Raw genomic sequence first — 18,543 nt, 5'->3', positions numbered from 1 at the left:
ACTACAGTGCTAAACGATTTACTGCTTTAACCCACTCACAGGGTATCTAACTTGAGTTGAGATCGGGTCTCCTATAATATAACTTTATCGATCTCCCAGGGAAATGTTTTATTTTGTCAGTCCATAATGCCTAAGCTGATGTCTAACCAATCTGGGTCACCAAAGAGGTGCACTGTGGCCATCTTCACTGTGGCTGCTGTCAGGGCTAACAGCTTGAAATTGCATATAGAACACTTCAATTGAATAGGATCTTTATGACTAACAGCCTCTTCTCTCTCTCCCTCCCAGGGCTCCAGTTTCATCCGCTGTATCAAGCCCAATCTGAAGATGGTCAGCCACCAGTTTGAAGGGGCCCAGATCCTCTCTCAGCTGCAGTGCTCAGGTCAGTATATAGTCCTAAAGAGAAGGACTAATCAACTTGGCACCCTATTCCCTATGCGCCCTGGTCAAAAGGGTGCCATTTAAAACACACACTCTACATTGGTGATGGATGACGTGAAGTTTCCCCACCGTACTATGTAAAGCGCTAATCCAGTTAATTATTAATTAGTTTATATTTAACTTGCATACAACGACACAGGGAGACCTGACTACAGATGTGGAATTTTAATCCGCCAGAAAGCAATCAAATGCAAAATGACCAGTGTGATTTACATGCATTTACTGAAAACTCAGTTTTCCTTCCTCTCCACAAATTAGCACACAATTACATTTGGAGAAGAGCTACTGTATAGCATCTACATTTCTGCTTGTTCATCACAAATTCCTACCAGTGACCTGAACTTGACAGTGCCCTGTTCCACAGCAATCGTCCTCGTCCTAGATCTAGATGGGTGTACGTGCGGTGGCCCGCTGGGGACAATAGCCAAGAGCTGTTCTACTTGAGTGTTTTTTGAACTTTTCTCTTTCTCAGACCTTTAAACTAAAGGCTGCTAAGCAAATTAAAAGTCCCATTCTCCTGTTCAATTTGCATACTACATTTAACATGCTTTTCTTCTGTATCCTTGGAGATTCCTGTATTTTTTATTTTTTTTATCTACACAAACTCATTAGTGATCCCTCAGATACAGGGAGAGACTGTGCTCCAGCTCTCTGAGATAAAGTACAAATTGTAGTGCGTTAACTGTATTGAGTGGGTGGTGGACTGAGTGAAGTCAGCAAATGTTAGTTTGATACATTGGAAGAATGAGTCAGAGAAATGTGTCTTAAGGTTTACCACTGACTGAAAAGGAGAAGATTAAAGCTTTAGCTAGTGTTGTACAATAAATAATATATTTCTGAAATGGAGAAAGTGTCATGCCTTAACTTCTGATGCAATATTCGATTATTTAAGGTTATTTGAGGCATCATTCGATTTTTTTCCTTCGATAATAAAGCTGCCATTAGTTACAACTGCCAAGATGTTCAGTTGAGCTGGAGTGACCCTGTGTATGTCTGTGTGTAGGAATGGTGTCTGTGCTAGACCTCATGCAGGGAGGCTTCCCCTCCAGAGCTCCATTCCATGAGCTCTACAACATGTACAAACAGTACATGCCTGCCAAGCTGACTCGCCTGGACCCAAGGCTCTTCTGCAAGGTCAGTGCCTCATGACACACACAGATATGCACACACACACACACGCACACACACACACACACACACAAACACACACTGGCCCTGCTCTGGGCTTCTCTACAAACACAGTTTGACATGTTGATATGACATGTATTGACATCATGCGTTTGTGCTGCAGGCTTTATTCAAAGCGCTGGGTCTGAACGAGAACGACTACAAGTTTGGGCTGACCAGAGTGTTCTTCAGACCTGGGAAGGTGAGAACTCCATGATCTGTCCCTGTCTCTGTGCTGTTGTCATTTCCCTGGTTCTCATCATTACAATGTTCCTCAGACTGAATGGACTTCAAAGGAATCAGTATTAGTCATTTGACTGTGAGGGGAAAGGGGTTTTGATAATAAACCATGCCGATCTAACACAGGGGGTATTAATTTCTGGAAGAGATTAATTAGTCAGTGATGATAAATGTGCGGTTCGGAGGCCCTTTATAAAAATGTCTGCGTGTCGGTTATGGCGTAATTGGACTCTGTCACAGGCGATCACTGTGTGGGACAGGTGTAACTTTGACATTGTAGCTCTGTAGTTTGGTGCTTATAAATAAATCAATATGTTATCCTCTATTGACCCCTACCAGACAGGTACTGCTGTTATGGCTTTCAATTGATATACCTATTGTTATCTCCGCTGAGCAGGGAACATCCGCATACTATTGGCTGTTTTAGAGGGGAAAGTGCCTTTGACTGCTCTATGTTGTCTCACATCTCTCCCCCATCCTTCTCTCACATCTCTCCCCCATCCTTCTCTCTCATCTCTCCCCCATCCTTCTCTCACATCTCTCCCCCATCCTTCTCTCTCATCTCTCTATTTCTTCACTCGCCATCCTTCTGTCATTCCTCCTCCATCCATCCTTCCATCCGCTCTCATACCTCTTTCCTCCATCCATCCTCACCTCAGTTTAAAGAGTTTGATCAGATCATGAAGTCGGACCCTGACCACCTGGCAGAGCTGGTCAAGAAGGTCAACCAGTGGCTCATCTGCAGCCGCTGGAAGAAGGTCCAGTGGTGTTCCCTCTCTGTCATCAAATGTGAGTAACATCATGATCTTGCTACCTACCACATCACCATTATACACCAGGGCCTGTATTCACAAAGCGTCTCAGAGTAGGAGTGCTGATCTAGGGTCAGTTTTCCCAATTAGGTCATAATGAATACAATTATATGGACAGGGGAGACCTGATCCTAGATCAGCTCACCTATGCTGATATGCTTTGTGAACACGTGTTTTAGGAGACAAATGGTTTAAAGTGATTGCACCAGTTGCGCCGACCCAATTCCGATCATACTGGCTCTGGCCATCTGTTTTGTGTGGGGATATAATCAGACCGCCTCATTTTAAAGTTCTTCAACCTGGGCCAAGATATTGCTTTTTCCTCCATTACTCTAACGTGCTGTGGGGATGTGTTGGCAGACAGTTCACCTCAGTCCTTCAGATATGATCTATTACTTGCCCAGACAGTATACACTGAGTGTACAAAACATTAGGAACACCTGCTCTTTCCATGACATAGACCGACCAGGATAATTCAATCAGTGTAAATGAAGGGGTGGAGACAGGTTGAAGGATTGTGTATGTGTGCCATTCAGAGGGTGAATGGGCAAGACAAAAGTTTTAAGTGCCTTTGAACCGGGAAGTAGGTACCATGCGCACTGATTTGAGTGTTTTAAGAACTGCAACGTTGCTGGGTTTTTCAAGCTCAACAGTTTCCCTTGTGTATCAAGAATGCTCCACCACCCAAAGGACATCCAGCCAACTTGACACAACTGTGGGAAGCATTGGAGTCAACATGGGCCAGCATCCCTATGGAACATGTTTGAGAGTAGAGTCCATGCCCTGACGAATTGAGGCTGTTCTGAGGGCAAAAGGTGGTGCAACTCCTTGGTCTGCGTCCCAAATGGCACCCTATCCCCTATGTAGTGCATAGGGCTCTGGTCAAAAGTAGTGCACTAATAAGGGATTAGAGTGCTATTTGGGATATACACTTAGTCACAGACAATCTTTGACCCATTGGGTTTACCTCTCACTGAGGCAACATTTCCATATCGTTTGCTCTTTCTGTGTGAATTACCGCTGTGGAGTGTACTGTGCAGCGTGTCCCCAATATTCATTTAGCAACGGCACACCGCAGGTCTGGTCTGTGGGTGTCTGGGCTCTCATTGTCACGTTCTCTCTCCTTTCTCTCTCTCTCTCTCTCTCCTTTCTCCCTCTCTCCCTTCTCTCTCTCCCTCTCTCTTGCTCCATGTCTCCCACAGTGAAGAATAAGATGATGTACCGCGCCAGTGCCTGCATCAAGATGCAGAAGACTGTGCGCATGTGGCTGTGCAGGAGGAAGCACAAGCCGCGGTGGGTATCCTCTAATCCCTCCCTCCCTCCCTCCCTCCTTCCCTCCACCTCTTCCTCGTTATACTGCACTTTCACAGCTCAGGGGTGCCAGGCTGCTTAGCACATCATGCATGCATCTCCACGGAGACAGTATTCTCTGTACCAGCTGGTGCCGCAAGGCTCTGTCTTATTATTTTTGTAAAGCTCCAGGAGATCTGTACTGATTACCACAGGGCCCGGTTGCATAAAACACCTTAAGTTCATTTTCCCCTTATCTTTTCCCTTACAATTTCCTTAATTTTAAGTCAGTTGCACAACACATTTTAAGGTGTAGTTCCCCCTTAAATTAAGTGAAAAGGTTAAGGGTGCCAGTGAGGTCCCTTAACTGCTTCATTCAGTATGGATATCAATGTAAACAGTATTTGTGGAGGTGAATGTTGCTTTCATCTGTTCTGGTTACAAAAGGAAAACATCAACCAGCTAGCTACTTAGCTAAACAATGGAAGGTGCACAATCCATGGCTACAAAGCTAGCTGGCTAGTTAGCTATAGGTACTCTGTAAGCTAGCTTGTTGCACTAGAAAGCAATATAATAAGTAACAAGAAACATGGTTTATTATCGTCTGAAGCAATTTGTTTATCCTGTCTTGATTGTAGATGTTCTATTTTGCTATCTCACAAAATGAAAGCTCTCTTTGATGAGACATTTAGTCAGTGAATCAGGTCGTGTCCATGGTAACCAGATATTCTTTCTGCCATACATGCCTTCAAACTACTGTAAAACCCCTTAAGTATGCCCTTACCTAAGGAAATATTTGAGGGGCTCTATGCAATGCCCTTAAACAATTCCCTTAGGTAAGGGAACATTATTCCTTAAGGTAAACCCTTAAGATGTTTTATGCAACTGGGCTCAGAGCCTCTAGGCCAGTGGGACGGGGGTTACCATACGATTTTGTAATTCTTTGAAAACCAACTGTCTTTGACAAACTGTGTGTGTGTGTGGTACAGGATCGACGGGCTGGGTAAGGTTCGTAACCTGAAGAACAGGATGGATAAGTTCAACGAGGTTATCGCCGGCCTGAAGGAGGGCAAGCAGGAGATGAGCAAGCAGATCCAGGAGCTGGATGTCTCCATCAACGCAACCATGGTCAAAATCAAGGTCTGTGAGATAATACCACCAGCCTTCCATTCTGCAACCTCTCTGAGTTCTATGAAATCTCTCCTTTCTGCTTTTAAGTCAAACTTCTACATAACCCCTTCTTTCTCCTCTTGTCTATGAATCCAAAAACGTCTATTTCGTCAAGAACGTTTGTTGGAACTCTCTGTATTTCAATATTCATTATTTCTACACATTCAACTTTGAAAACCTCTATACAACTTGCTCTCACATCTCTGTATATCTCTGTATTTCATGATTTCTTGTTTTCCTCCATATTCAACATTGTTTTTGAATGTCAATACCCCAGCATGTGTATAGAATCAAAGTGTATGAGATCGGCTCAAGCATTCCTACAGTCAAACTTCTCCCTTCAACTATTTTCAAAAACTCTAGCTCTATTCTTTTCCAGAAATCAAAGACATGCATGTCATGTTTTCTTCTCACCTCCATATTTCATAATTCATTATTTCTCAACATTCAACATTGTTTTCTGAACATCATTACGCCAGTATGTGCATAGAATCCACTCAACTTCAAAGACGTGTCCCAAATAGCACCCTATTCCCAATATTGTGCACTACATTTGACTGGTCAAAAGTAGTCCACTATATAGGAAATAGGGTGCTGTTTGTGATGAAGGCATTGCGCCTATAACGCATTCATCCCAGTGTGGAATATTTAACACACGGTGGATAGTTGGAGGAAAGCTCTACCTGTTAATAATGGGCTTCAGCCAGCCAGATGGTGTGCAATTATGGCAGGCTCAGTGTACAGACTATGAATTTTGGGGAACCTCTGGGGTATGAAGACTTTTAAATGAGGGCAGCTTTGACTGCCGTAATTCACTCCCCTGTGTCAATCATTTTCTCTCATTTTGCGAGTAGCATAATACAGGGTTTGTTATTTATTCACAGGACCTGATGTTGTTTTGGCAGCTGTGCTGTATATTTGAATCTGGCCCTCTCTCTCTCTACCCGTTGGCATTGTGGCTTTCTTTGAAGCTAGGAGATATTTTTCATCATAGATGAGGCTGAATTTAATAGGATGCCTCAGTCCACGGGCTATGATCTGCATTTTGAGAGGATATGCATCTTGTCTCAGAGAGCCGTGTATATTAACTTTTGACTTCACTTTTGCGTTTTCAGGGTTCTGTTAATGATGGTAGCGTGATCCGTGAAAAAGCATGGTAAACATTTAATTCCTTTGCGTCCAACTGATTTGTTAGCCTTTTAAAGGTGAAACGTTTTATTGTATAGAGTCGTGGGCCTTTTAAGGTGAAACTAACATCAAGTGCTGCTAAGTGTGACTTCAGAGTCTGATGTCGTAGACAAAGCATAATTCAACGGATGTTTGGGTTATGAAAACCGAGTGAGGAGACGCTCTGTATCCGTGTCCTCGGGCGATAGTAGAGCACATCAAACACAGGCCCACAGCTGCGGAGCAGAATAAGGCCTTCTGATAAAAGGTTACTTTGACTGCAGATGCGTATGAATATTCATCAGCAGCAGAGAGTGTTGCTATAACACATTTGCCTCTAATTCAAACCTACACCACTGTCTGTGGAAGCTCTGTAAATGCCAGCAGTCACAAATGTAGGGCTCTGATTGGGATGAATGTGTGAGTGCTCAGGGAAGGAGATTGCACCCAACAGAAATATGAACTTGAATACCCTCCCAGGCCATCAAGACCAATTAGTTGAGGCATGGGTCTTGATGGTCCGGGAAGGTGTTCCAGTTTGTATTTCTCTTTGCTGCAAGGAGACACTTGCTGAATCCCAAACCAGTCCCTTCCCCTCGCCCCTCGCCCCTCCATTTCCGAAAGTGTCCAAACCTGAGGGAGTGAAAATTGAGTATGTAGGGGCTAATTAGACCCTTCGATAGCCAATTCGACCGAGCCAGCAAGGCTGCCGAAGCGTTATCCCTACACGCACCACGATTTTGTATTAGTTTGTGTTTGTGGTTTCAAGGGTAAAATGAAATCTCTCTGTCTCACACCTTACCTGTCCCTGTGTCCTACTCCCCCCTCAATGTAGAGATGGGGTGGACACTGCACCCTATACATGTTTGTTCTTGCTTAGTCTTTACTGAATTCAATACAATTCTGCCATTTTGGCTGCTGCCTTTTTCACGGGGTGCTACTCTACTCTCCCCTCAGACCACAGTCATGACCCGCATGGACATCGACCACGAGTACCAGGCCCTGGTGACCCGGTCAGAGCAACTGCTGACCGCCATGCAGAACAAGAAGAAGGAGGAGGAGGAGAAGGAGCGACTGAAGAAGATCCAGGAAGAGATGGAGAGAGAGAAGAAGAGGAGGGAGGAGGAGGAGCAGCGCCGCAAGCAGGACGAAGATGACAGGCGCCTGTGAGTGGAGAGGGATGGAGGGATGGAGAGATGGGGATGAAAAGAGAGTGTAGAGGTGCTCAGACACATTAGTCATGCTTAGTGTCCTCCCCTCTTTCCATTGGTGTATAAAACCCTTAAGCAGAACTAATGGCCCATTGTATCCATCACTAGATCCTAATTTAAGGCATTAGAGACGACTACCAAAACTTTATGGACCTCCGACAACTCTGCCAACTTTATATGCCTGGTAACTGAAGGGCATCGTCATGGAAATGGTCTAATAATTAGGCCTACCTACTGCTGAAGCACTTTGAGCATGACCGTGTCAGAGGACCTTGATAGCCATAGATGTCGTAATGCAATTATCAGGGCTCTTCCAGTGGTCCCACAGGGTGGATTATTTATTGGTTGGTTCCAATTTAATTGATTAATCTGTTTCACCTCCCTTAGTTCTGTAGCAGCGTCCTACCAGGGTGGATAAAGTATTGATATACAAACTGTATGACCTTGACTAGGACTGAGGAACTGCTGTATAGTAGAGTAGAGGCTCTTTCCATTACTTATGGTACAGTATTGATTAGGAAGTCCAACCTTTATGACTCGCTGTGACACCAGACCCTAACAGCCTTTCTTATTCTCCCTCTTCCTCAGGAAAGCGGAGATGGAGCTGAAGAGAAAACATGAGGAAGAGGAGCGGAAGAAGAGAGAAGAAGAGGAGAGGAAGCTTCAGGTTATTGACAGTGTTCTTCTTCCCCTGTTTGGTTTCTCCTTGTCAATGTTTGCCGCAGGGTGTAGCACAATGCTCCACTTCTCAATGTTCTCTGGCAGATGAACTCCCTCAAACTCAAACTTCTGTGCTGCTCTTCTACCCCACCTCTATCTCGCTCTCGCTCTCGCTCTCGCTCTCACGCTCTCTCTCTCAATTCAATTCAATTCAATTTGCTTTATTGGCATGACGTTACAATGTACATATTGCCAAAGCTTACTTTGGATATTTACACTTAACATAATAAAAATAATAAAAATCAATATTGTCAACGGGACAACAGTAACAACAATAACCAAGGGTCAAAATAACCATTGAACAATAACAATATAGAGGACATGTGCAGGTTGGTTGGTCTGTCAGACACTGTCCCTCATCTTATTAGTGGCAGCAATGTAGTGCGCTGCCAACCCACAGCTCTCTGCGTCCTCCCCCAACAGGACGGGTAGCCTGTTCTCATCAGAGAGGTCTTTGAAACCTTGAAAAATTGTTTCAAATTTGGGGAAATGACACTCTTAATTGTTTTATATTTTTGACATTTTGTCAGGAAATGCAGCTCTGTCTCAGGTTCTGCTGTGGTGCAGTGGTTGCACAGCCTTTCCTCTACAGGGAGCCAGGTTTTCCTGTGTCTACCCTTCTCAATGGCAAGGCTGTGCTCACTGAGCCTGTACTTTGTCAAGGTTTTTCTAAGGTTTTGATCAGTAACAATGGTCAAATAGTTAGCCACGGTGTACTGTCGATTTAGGGCCAGATAGCACTGCATTTTACTTTGTGCCTGTGTTTCCCAATAAGCAATGTAGTTTTGTTTTGACTGTGTTGTAATTTGGTTTAGTCTGATTGATTGGATGTTCTGGTCCTGAGGCTTCAGTGTGTTAGTAGAACAGGTTTGTGAACTCAGCCCCAGGACCAGCTGGATGAGGGGACTCTTTTTTTTCTTTGCTCAGCTCTTGGCATTGCAGGGCTTGGTAATGATATGAGAGGGGGTCACTTTATTTTAGATGTTTCCAAAACTTAATTGCTCTTTTTTGAGTTTGTATTATTAGTGGATATTGGCCTAATTCTGCCATGCATGCATTGTTTGTAGTTTTCCTCTGGACACGTAGGATAATCTTACAGAACTGTGCATGCAGGGTTTCAATGGGGTGTTTGTCCCATTTGGTGAAATCTTGTTTTGCAAGTGGACCCCACACCTCGCTGCCATAAAGTGCAATTGGTTCAATGACACGTTCAATTCGTTTTAGCCAAATTTTAAGAGGTATTTCAATTTGATTTTCTTTTTTATGGCATAGAATGCCCTGCATGCTTTCTCTCTGTTCATTCACTGCATCATTAAGGTGTCCAGTTGAGCTTATTTTTAAACCTAAGTAATTGTAGTGTGTGCAGTACTCTACATATTTTGTACCAATTGAGAACTTTGGTCTAATTCCCTGAAACTTTGGTCTATCTTCTCTGGAAAATCATTATTTTACTATTTTTGGGGTTTACTGCCAGGGCCCAGGTCTGGCAGTACTGCTCTAGCAGGTCCAGGCTCTGCTGTAGGCCATGTGCTGTGGTTGACAGCAGGCATAGGTCATCTGCGAAGAGCAGGCATTTAACCTCTGAATTGTGGAGACTTAACACCAGGGGCTGGGGATTTTTCTAGAATAGTGGCCAATTCGTATATGTAAATATTGAAGAGTGCAGGGCTCAGATTGCAACCCTGGCGAAGGCCCTGCCCCTGGTTAAAGAATTCTGTTATTTTCGTGACAATTTTGATGCTGCACGTATTGATTTAATTATGTAATATGTTTTACCCCCTACACCACTTTCAATAACTTTGTAGAACAGTCCTGTATGCCAAATAGAATCAAATGCTTTTTGGAAGTCGATAAAGCAACGGTACATTTTGGTATTAACTTGGTGGACATGTTTATCTATCAGGGTGTGTAGGGTGTAAATATGATCGGTCGTGCAACGTTTTGGTATAAATCCAATTAGGCTTTTACTCAAGACACTGTGCTTATTAAGTACATTTAGAACTCTTACATTTATAATACTACAGAACATTTTCCCCAGGTTACTGTTCACACAAATGCCTCTGTAATTGTTAGGGTCAAATTTGTATCCGTTCTTAAAGATTGGGGTTATGAGTCCTTGATTCCAGATATCAGGGAAATAACCTACACTCAGGATCAAATTAAACAGTTTTAATATAGCCAATTGACATTTTGCACTAGTGAATTTGAGCATCTCATTTAGGATGCCATCAGGTCCGCATGCTTTTTTAAATTTGAGGGCCTGAAGTTTCTTATAGAGCTCCTGGTCAGTAATTGGGGAGTCCAATGGATTTTGATTGTCCTTTATAGCTTTTTCTAATCCATTCAACTTCTCATGAATTTGGCATTGTTCTGCATTTATGTCAATTTGAACGGTGTTGTAGAGTGTTTTAAAATGGGTTGTCCATATGTCACCATTTTGTATCGCTAATTCCTCGTTTGTATTTTTTTATTTTTTTCCCAATTTGCCAGAAGTTGTTTGTGTTTATGGACTCCTCAATTAGTGTCAGCTGCTTGCTGTTGTACTGTGCTTTTTTAGTTCTGAGTGTACGTTTATAGAGTTTTAAAGTCTCACAGTAATGAAGGCGTAATTCACCATTATTTGGGTCTCTGTGCTTTTGGTTTGATAGTGTTCTAAGTTTTTTCCTTATAATTCTACAATCTGCATCAAACCAGTTGTCATCTGTGGTCTTTTTTGTTTTTTATACATTTACGTTGTGCTTCTTTTGCAGTTTGCCTGAATATATACAGTGGGGAGAACAAGTATTTGATACACTGCCGATTTTGCAGGTTTTCCTACTTACAAAGCATGTAGAGGTCTGTAATTTTTATCATAGGTACACTTCAACTGTGAGAGACGGAATCTAAAACAAAAATCCAGAAAATCACATTGTATGATTTTTAAGTAATTAATTTGCATTTTATTGCATGACATAAGTATTTGATCACCTACCAACCAGTAAGAATTCCGTCTCTCACAGACCTGTTAGTTTTCTTTAAGAAGCCCTCCTGTTCTCCACTCATTACCTGTATTAACTGCACCTGTTTGAACTCGTTACCTGTATAAAAGACACCTGTCCACACACTCAATCAAACAGACTCCAATCTCTCCACAATGGCCAAGACCAGAGAGCTGTGTAAGGACATCAGGGATACAATTGTAGACCTGCACAAGGCTGGGATGGGCTACAGGACAATAGGCAAGCAGCTTGGTGAGAAGGCAACAACTGTTGGCGCAATTATTAGAAAATGGAAGAAGTTCAAGATGACGGTCAATCACCCTCGGTCTGGGGCTCCATGCAAGATCCCACCTCGTGGGGCATCAATGATCATGAGGAAGGTGAGGGATCAGCCCAGAACTACACTGCAGGACCTGGTCAATGACCTGAAGAGAGCTGGGACCACAGTCTCAAAGAAAACCATTAGTAACACACTACGCCGTCATGGATTAAAATCCTGCAGTGCACGCAAGGTCCCCCTGCTCAAGCCAGCGCATTTCTAGGCCCGTCTGAAGTTTGCCAATGACCATCTGGATGATCCAGAGGAGGAATGGGAGAAGGTCATGTGGTCTGATGAGACAAAAATAGAGCTTTTTGGTCTAAACTCCACTCGCCGTGTTTGGAGGAAGAAGAAGGATGAGTACAATCCCAAGAACACCATCCCAACCGTGAAGCATGGAGGTGGAAACATCATTCTTTGGGGATGCTTTTCTGCAAAGGGGACAGGATGACTGCACCGTATTGAGGGGAGGATGGATGGGGCCATGTATCGCGAGATCTTGGCCAACAACCTCCTTCCCTTAGTAAGAGCATTGAAGATGGGTCGTGGCTGGCTCTTCCAGCATGACAACGACCCGAAACACACAGCCAGGGCAACTAAGGAGTGGCTCCGTAAGAAGCATCTCAAGGTCCTGGAGTGGCCTAGCCAGTCTCCAGACCTAAACCCAATAGAAAATCTTTGGAGGGAGCTGAAAGTCCATATTGCCCAGCGACAGCCCCGAAACCTGACGGATCTGGAGAAGGTCTGTATGGAGGAGTGGGCCAAAATCCCTGCTGCAGTGTGTGCAAACCTGGTCAAGACCTACAGAAAACGTATGATCTCTGTAATTGCAAACAAAGGTTTCTGTACCAAATATTAAGTTCTGCTTTTCTGATGTATCAAATACTTATGTCATGCAATAAAATGCAAATTAATTACTTAAAAATCATACAATGTGATTTTCTGGATTTTTGTTTTAGATTCCGTCTCTCACAGTTGAAGTGTACCTATGATAAAAATTACAGACCTCTACATGCTTTGTAAGTAGGAAAACCTGCAAAATCGGCAGTGTATCAAATACTTGTTCTCCCCACTGTGTGTGTGTGTGTGTATATATATATATATATATATATATATATATATATACATACAGCTCTGGAAAAATTAAGAGACCACTGCAAATGTTTCTTAAATCAGCATCTCTACGTGTATGACTTCCATTCCAGTGTCTGTTGAATTCCAACACAGACACACCTCATTCTACTGAATTAGGTACTGATTAGGTGATCACCTGAACCAAATCTTATTTAACAAGGAAAAGTATAAAAACCACTGCTGTGGTCATCACTATCCTCTTGCAATAGGACCAGCTGGATGGCAAAAACAGTGCTAATAGTACCTCAAAAGTAATTTTAATCAAAAAATAACTATTGACCATGCCAAAAGTTTTGAGTGAGGAAAAGAAGGGTTCAATACTGGCTTTACTGGCAGAGGGATACAGTGAGCGTCAGGTTGCTTCCATCCTTAAAATGTCAATGACGGCGGTTCATAAGAACAAGTTCAAGCAGCAGACATTGGGGACAACAAAGCTACAGACTGGCAGAGGGCGAAAAAACGACTCTCTACTGACCGGGATGACCACCAACTCATTCGAATGTCACTCAACAACCGTAGGATGACATCAAGTGACCTACAAAAAGAATGGCAAACGGCAGCTTGGGTGAAGTGCACGGCGAAAAACCCCCAGAGAAACTGATCATTTTGCAGTGGTCTCTTAATTTTTTTCCAGATCTGTATATAGAGTTGATGTTTTTTACTGCTAAATTGATGCCTTCTTTGCGCAAAGGAACACCTATTTTTCTGTCAGTACAAGTTATTTTTTCAGTTTTAACCAAATGTAATATTTACCAATTTTGAGGGGATCAATTAGATTTTGTTGTTCGGATTTGTACCAAATTATCAATCCTCCAGAGTCTCTGCCTCTATTGACAGAGCTGTGTTTCTGTGACAGCACAATTACCTCTCTGTAGCCTGTGGGACAGTGAGTGACAATGTCTGCCTTACACCATGTCTCCTGCAGAATGATGACGTCAACATCTTTAAGATTTGTTGGGAACTCCAGTGCTAAATTCTTCAGTCCAAAGGTTGATGAGTTTAGGCCCTTAATGTTCCACATGGTAACTGATAGCGATTTCATGTTGCAAAAAGAAAGAACAGCACAGTCAAAAATACAGTAACTACTAACTACTAAGTTAAGAGTGAGATAAACAGGATAACAGCAAACATTTGTTCTGTTATATATATCATTTGTATATTCCTATTCATTGAACAAGTAAACTTTTAGTACAGTGTGTGTGTGTGTGTGGAGCTGTTTAATCTCACTCAACCCTACAGGGTTCTCCTGTCCTCTGAGGACCTCCGCGTAGCTGCGCTGGTCCTGCTGTTGGGCCCTGTGGAGTGGAGTGGGGCCAGGTCTGGGCCGGGGGGTTTCCTCTCTGGTCTGGTAGAGGTGATGGTCTGGTGCGGGGTAGTAGGCTGGGCCCGGTCCAGTCTGGCTAAACTGATGGAAGTGGTGATGCTCTGGTGGTGGGTGGGGCCTGTGGGGTGTGCTGGCACTCTCTCTCACACTCTCGCTCTCATTCGCTCTCGCTCTCATTCGCTCTCGCTCTCATTCGCTCTCGCTCTCATTCACTCTCACTCTCATTCACTCTCGCTCTCGCTCTCATTCGCTCTCATTCACTCTCGCTCTCGCTCTCATTCGCTCTCATTCACTCTCGCTCTCGCTCTCATTCGCTCTCGCTCTCATTCGCTCTCGCTCTCATTCACTCTCGCTCTCATTCGCTCTCATTCACTCTCGCTCTCGCTCTCATTCGCTCTCGCTCTCATTCGCTCTCGCTCTCATTCACTCTCACTCTCATTCACTCTCGCTCTCGCTCTCATTCGCTCTCATTCACTCTCGCTCTCGCTCTCATTCACTCTCGCTCTCATTCACTCTCGCTCTCATTCGCTCTCGCTCTCATTCACTCTCGCTCTCATTCACTCTCGCTCTCATTCACTCTCGCTCTCGCTCTCATTCACTCTCACTCTCATTCACTCTCGCTCTCGCTCTCATTCGCTCTCGCTCTCATTCGCTCTCGCTCTCATTCACTCTCGCTCTCGCTCTCATTCACTCTCGCTCTCATTCACTCTCGCTCTCTCTCTCATTCACACACTCTCTCTCTCTCTCTCTCTCTCTTGCTCTCTCTCACATTATCTTACACTCTCTCTCACACACCCTCTCTCACACACTTACTCTCACTGTCTCTCATTCACTCTCTCGCTCACACTCTCTCACTCTCACTCTCTCTCTCACTTTGCTATCACGCTCTCATTCACTCTCTCACTCACACTCTCTCTCTCTCTCTCTCATTCACTCTCTCACTCACTCTCACTCACTCTCTCTCGCTCTCTCACACTCTCTCTCTCTCTCTCTCTTTCACTCTCATTCACTGTCATTCTCCCTCACTCTCTCTCTCACACTCCCCCTCTCTCACACTCTCTCATTCTCTCTCATTCTCTTACTCACTGACTCTTTTTCTACACCCACTCACTCCAGTTCCGTAGAGATGGTTAGACTTCTGATGTTAATATACTGTCCATCTGGCTCCCCATGTTGTCCATCTGAAGAGGGATAGCACGACAGCACCCCAGAGATCTGACCCCGGATAATCTACAGGCTTTTAGCTTTTATTGCTGAAAACTGCACCCTAAAATCAGTGTCTGGCCTAGAGCCCACCCTGAGCCCGGGGCAGGGTTGGTGCTTACTCAAACAGCCTTTTTAACCTTTAGATACCCCATCACCATCACATTGGGCTTCTGTGTATGCGTTGGCATGAATATGCATGACTTGCATTGCAGATGTTTTAGTTTTGGGAGGAAAAGTCTACATCAAACATCCTCTAACTTTAGAGTGATGGTTTTTTCTCCACCTTCAATGGATCCTGTCATCCTGAACGGAATTTCTCTCAACGCAGGTGTTTCTCTGAACCCAAGTTCTCAATTGATCTTATTGCCAAAAAAAGTGTGATCTTCTTTTCAACCGTGCCACTTGTATTTTTCCCCAGTAGAAAACTTGACCAAAAGATAAATATGTGCTTGGCTTGGTACCGTGGACTCCATGCCGTAGTTGCACACCTTAAGGCTGCTTATCCCCTGACCCTGGATTGTGGCCAGCTCCTGTAGACTACAGCTAACAGCCCCTCAGGGACCCACAGGCAGAGGAAAGGCTCATTAGTGGATGTGCAAGGAGTCTAATCAGGCCATACCACACATATAGCCTCCTTCTCTATGTCTCTATTTGCTTAAGTCCCTGACACAGACTGTGGAGTGATACAGAGAGGGAGACGGAGACAGAGAGGGAGACGTAGACGGAGAGGGAGACGTAGACGGAGAGGGAGACGTAGACGGAGAGGGAGACGTAGACGGAGAGGGAGACGGAGACAGAGAGGGAGACAGAGAGGGAGACAGAGAGGGAGACAGAGAGGGAGACAGAGAGGGAGACGGAGACGGAGACAGAGAGGGAGACGGAGACAGAGAGGGAGACGGAGACAGAGAGGGAGACGGAGACAGAGAGGGAGACGGAGACAGAGAGGGAGACGGAGACAGAGAGGGAGACGGAGACAGAGAGGGAGACGGAGACAGAGAGGGAGACGGAGACAGAGAGGGAGACGGAGACAGAGAGGGAGACGGAGAGGGAAACGTAGACGGAGACGGAGAGGGAGACGTAGACGGAGAGGGAGACGTAGACGGAGAGGGAGACGTAGACGTAGACGGAGAGGGAGACGTAGACGGAGAGGGAGACGTAGACGGAGAGGGAGACGGAGAGGGAGACGTAGACAGAGAGGGAGACGTAGACAGAGAGGGAGACGTAGACAGAGAGGGAGACGGCGACTGAAAGAGGGAGACGGCGACTGAAAGAGGGAGACGGCGACTGAAAGAGGGAGACGGCGACTGAAAGAGGGAGACGGCGACTGAAAGAGGGAGACGGCGACTGAAAGAGGGAGACGGCGACTGAAAGAGGGAGAGAGAGACGGCGACTGAAAGAGGGAGAGAGAGACGGCGACTGAAAGAGGGAGAGAGAGACGGCGACTGAAAGAGGGAGAGAGAGACGGCGACTGAAAGAGGGAGAGAGAGACGGCGACTGAAAGAGGGAGAGAGAGACGGCGACTGAAAGAGGGAGAGAGAGACGGCGACTGAAAGAGGGAGAGAGAGACGGCGACTGAAAGAGGGAGAGAGAGACGGCAACTGAAAGAGGGAGAGAGAGACGGAGACTGGGAGAGAGAGACTGCGACTGAAAGAGGGAGACGGAGACAGAGACGGCGACTGGGACAGAGGGAGACGGAGACAGAGACGGCGACTGGGACAGAGGGAGACAGAGACAGAGACGGCGACTGGGACAGAGGGAGACAGAGACGGCGACTGGGACAGAGGGAGACAGAGACGGCGACTGGGACAGAGGGAGACAGAGACGGAGACTGGGACAGAGGGAGACAGAGACGGCGACTGGGACAGAGGGAGACAGACAGAGACGGCGACTGGGACAGAGGGAGACGGAGACGGCGACTGGGACAGAGGGAGACGGAGACGGCGACTGGGACAGAGGGAGACGGAGACGGCGACTGGGACAGAGGGAGACGGAGACTGGGACAGAGGGAGACAGAGACGGAGACTGGGACAGAGGGAGACAGAGGCGGAGACTGGGACAGAGGGAGACAGAGGCGGAGACTGGGACAGAGGGAGACAGAGACGGAGACTGGGACAGAGGGAGACTGGGACAGAGGGAGAGAGAGACGGAGACTGGGACAGAGGGAGACAGAGACGGAGACTGGGACAGAGGGAGACAGAGACGGAGACTGGGACAGAGGGAGACTGGGACAGAGGGAGAGAGAGACGGAGACTGGGACAGAGGAAGAGACGGAGACTGGGAGACGGGAGAGAGACTAAAGAAGGTACCAAAGGGAGTATCACCCAATCTTGTGAACCTGCAGTCATCCCAAACCTGCAGCGACGAGCTGCTATTTTGAGAGCACTGTCAAATGTCATGCCCATGTTATATACATCTTCTTCATACAAGGCGTTTATGGTGCCCTTCATGAGTCTGGCTTGGGCAGGGAATTACTTATGAAAATGTGTTCATAAGGACATGGTGCAGGCAGGACCATCCATCATATTACTGGGTCCATCTGCCTCCCCCACTCCCCTCTCCAAGAACCACAGGTCACCCACAGCGTAAGAGAGGAAATGAGGCTGTCCTCTGACTCGCCTCTCACTCCCACAGGGCTCATGCTGGCTTGGGTGTGTTATTGGATGCTGTACTTAGTGGATTTGTGCTTGTGTGTTACAACATGCTGGGGTATGTGTCATACTATGTGTGTGTGTGTGTATATTAAAATAAACTGTCTCTGCAGGCGGAGATGGATGTTCAGCTGGAGGCTGAGCGGGAGGAGGAGGCGGCGCGCCAGAACATCCTGGAGCAGGAGAGACGCGACAGGGAGCTGGCCATGAGGATCGCCCAGAGCGAGGCTGAACTCATCCCAGAGGAGAGCCAGAACGACGCAGGCCTGCGCAGGTAACAGCTCACTAACACAGCTAACACACCTCCATACACCATCTGTAGCCCTCTGATGCGAAGCAGAGATGGATCTTGATGAGGACTTTGGACCTGGAGAAACGGAAATCACTGAGCGTCTGTAGGCCTGCCTAACCAATCTCTTTTCTTCTTCTCTTCTCCCAGTAACGGCACCTCAGGTGTTCCATCGTCCCCAGAGAGAGCTACGTAAGACACCAAGATTTAACCCCTTAATCCCCCCCAGTCCAACCTAAACCTGACCACCCCCCTGACCCCTGAAACATAACTACCCTGCATGCTGTAGCAATCTGCCTTACCTCTTACAGGCAAACACAGCCATTGATTGATGATAGGCTAATTATGATATTTAAACAAACTCATAATTCAACTTCAGTTAAAGAGTGCGGTCTTTCGATTCAGAATCACCTTTTATTCACCAAGT

At 45.6% G+C, this 18,543-nt stretch overlaps 1 protein-coding gene across 4 annotated transcripts in view; it reads left to right on the top strand.

The window, feature by feature from the left end:
• Window positions 1–18,543, top strand: part of LOC311106863 (unconventional myosin-VI-like) — a 118,476-nt gene that overhangs the window by 80,291 nt on the left and 19,642 nt on the right. For 2 of the 4 annotated variants that reach the window (XM_084149245.1, XM_084149244.1), the window contains exons 20-29: window positions 289–382; window positions 1,445–1,575; window positions 1,733–1,810; window positions 2,508–2,637; window positions 3,863–3,953; window positions 4,940–5,090; window positions 7,245–7,453; window positions 8,087–8,165; window positions 17,941–18,101; window positions 18,267–18,308. In XM_084149245.1, coding sequence (XP_084005371.1) covers window positions 289–382; window positions 1,445–1,575; window positions 1,733–1,810; window positions 2,508–2,637; window positions 3,863–3,953; window positions 4,940–5,090; window positions 7,245–7,453; window positions 8,087–8,165; window positions 17,941–18,101; window positions 18,267–18,308 — 1,166 coding nt within the window. The remainder of the gene's footprint in view (window positions 1–288; window positions 383–1,444; window positions 1,576–1,732; window positions 1,811–2,507; window positions 2,638–3,862; window positions 3,954–4,939; window positions 5,091–7,244; window positions 7,454–8,086; window positions 8,166–17,940; window positions 18,102–18,266; window positions 18,309–18,543) is intronic. The other 2 variants (XM_084149247.1, XM_084149246.1) reach the window with 1 other exon arrangement.

Source organism: Coregonus lavaretus, assembly GCF_964263955.1.
Source record: "Coregonus lavaretus genome assembly, chromosome: 31".
Classification (NCBI taxonomy): domain Eukaryota; kingdom Metazoa; phylum Chordata; class Actinopteri; order Salmoniformes; family Salmonidae; genus Coregonus; species Coregonus lavaretus.
This window is presented reverse-complemented; position numbering and strand designations above follow the sequence as displayed.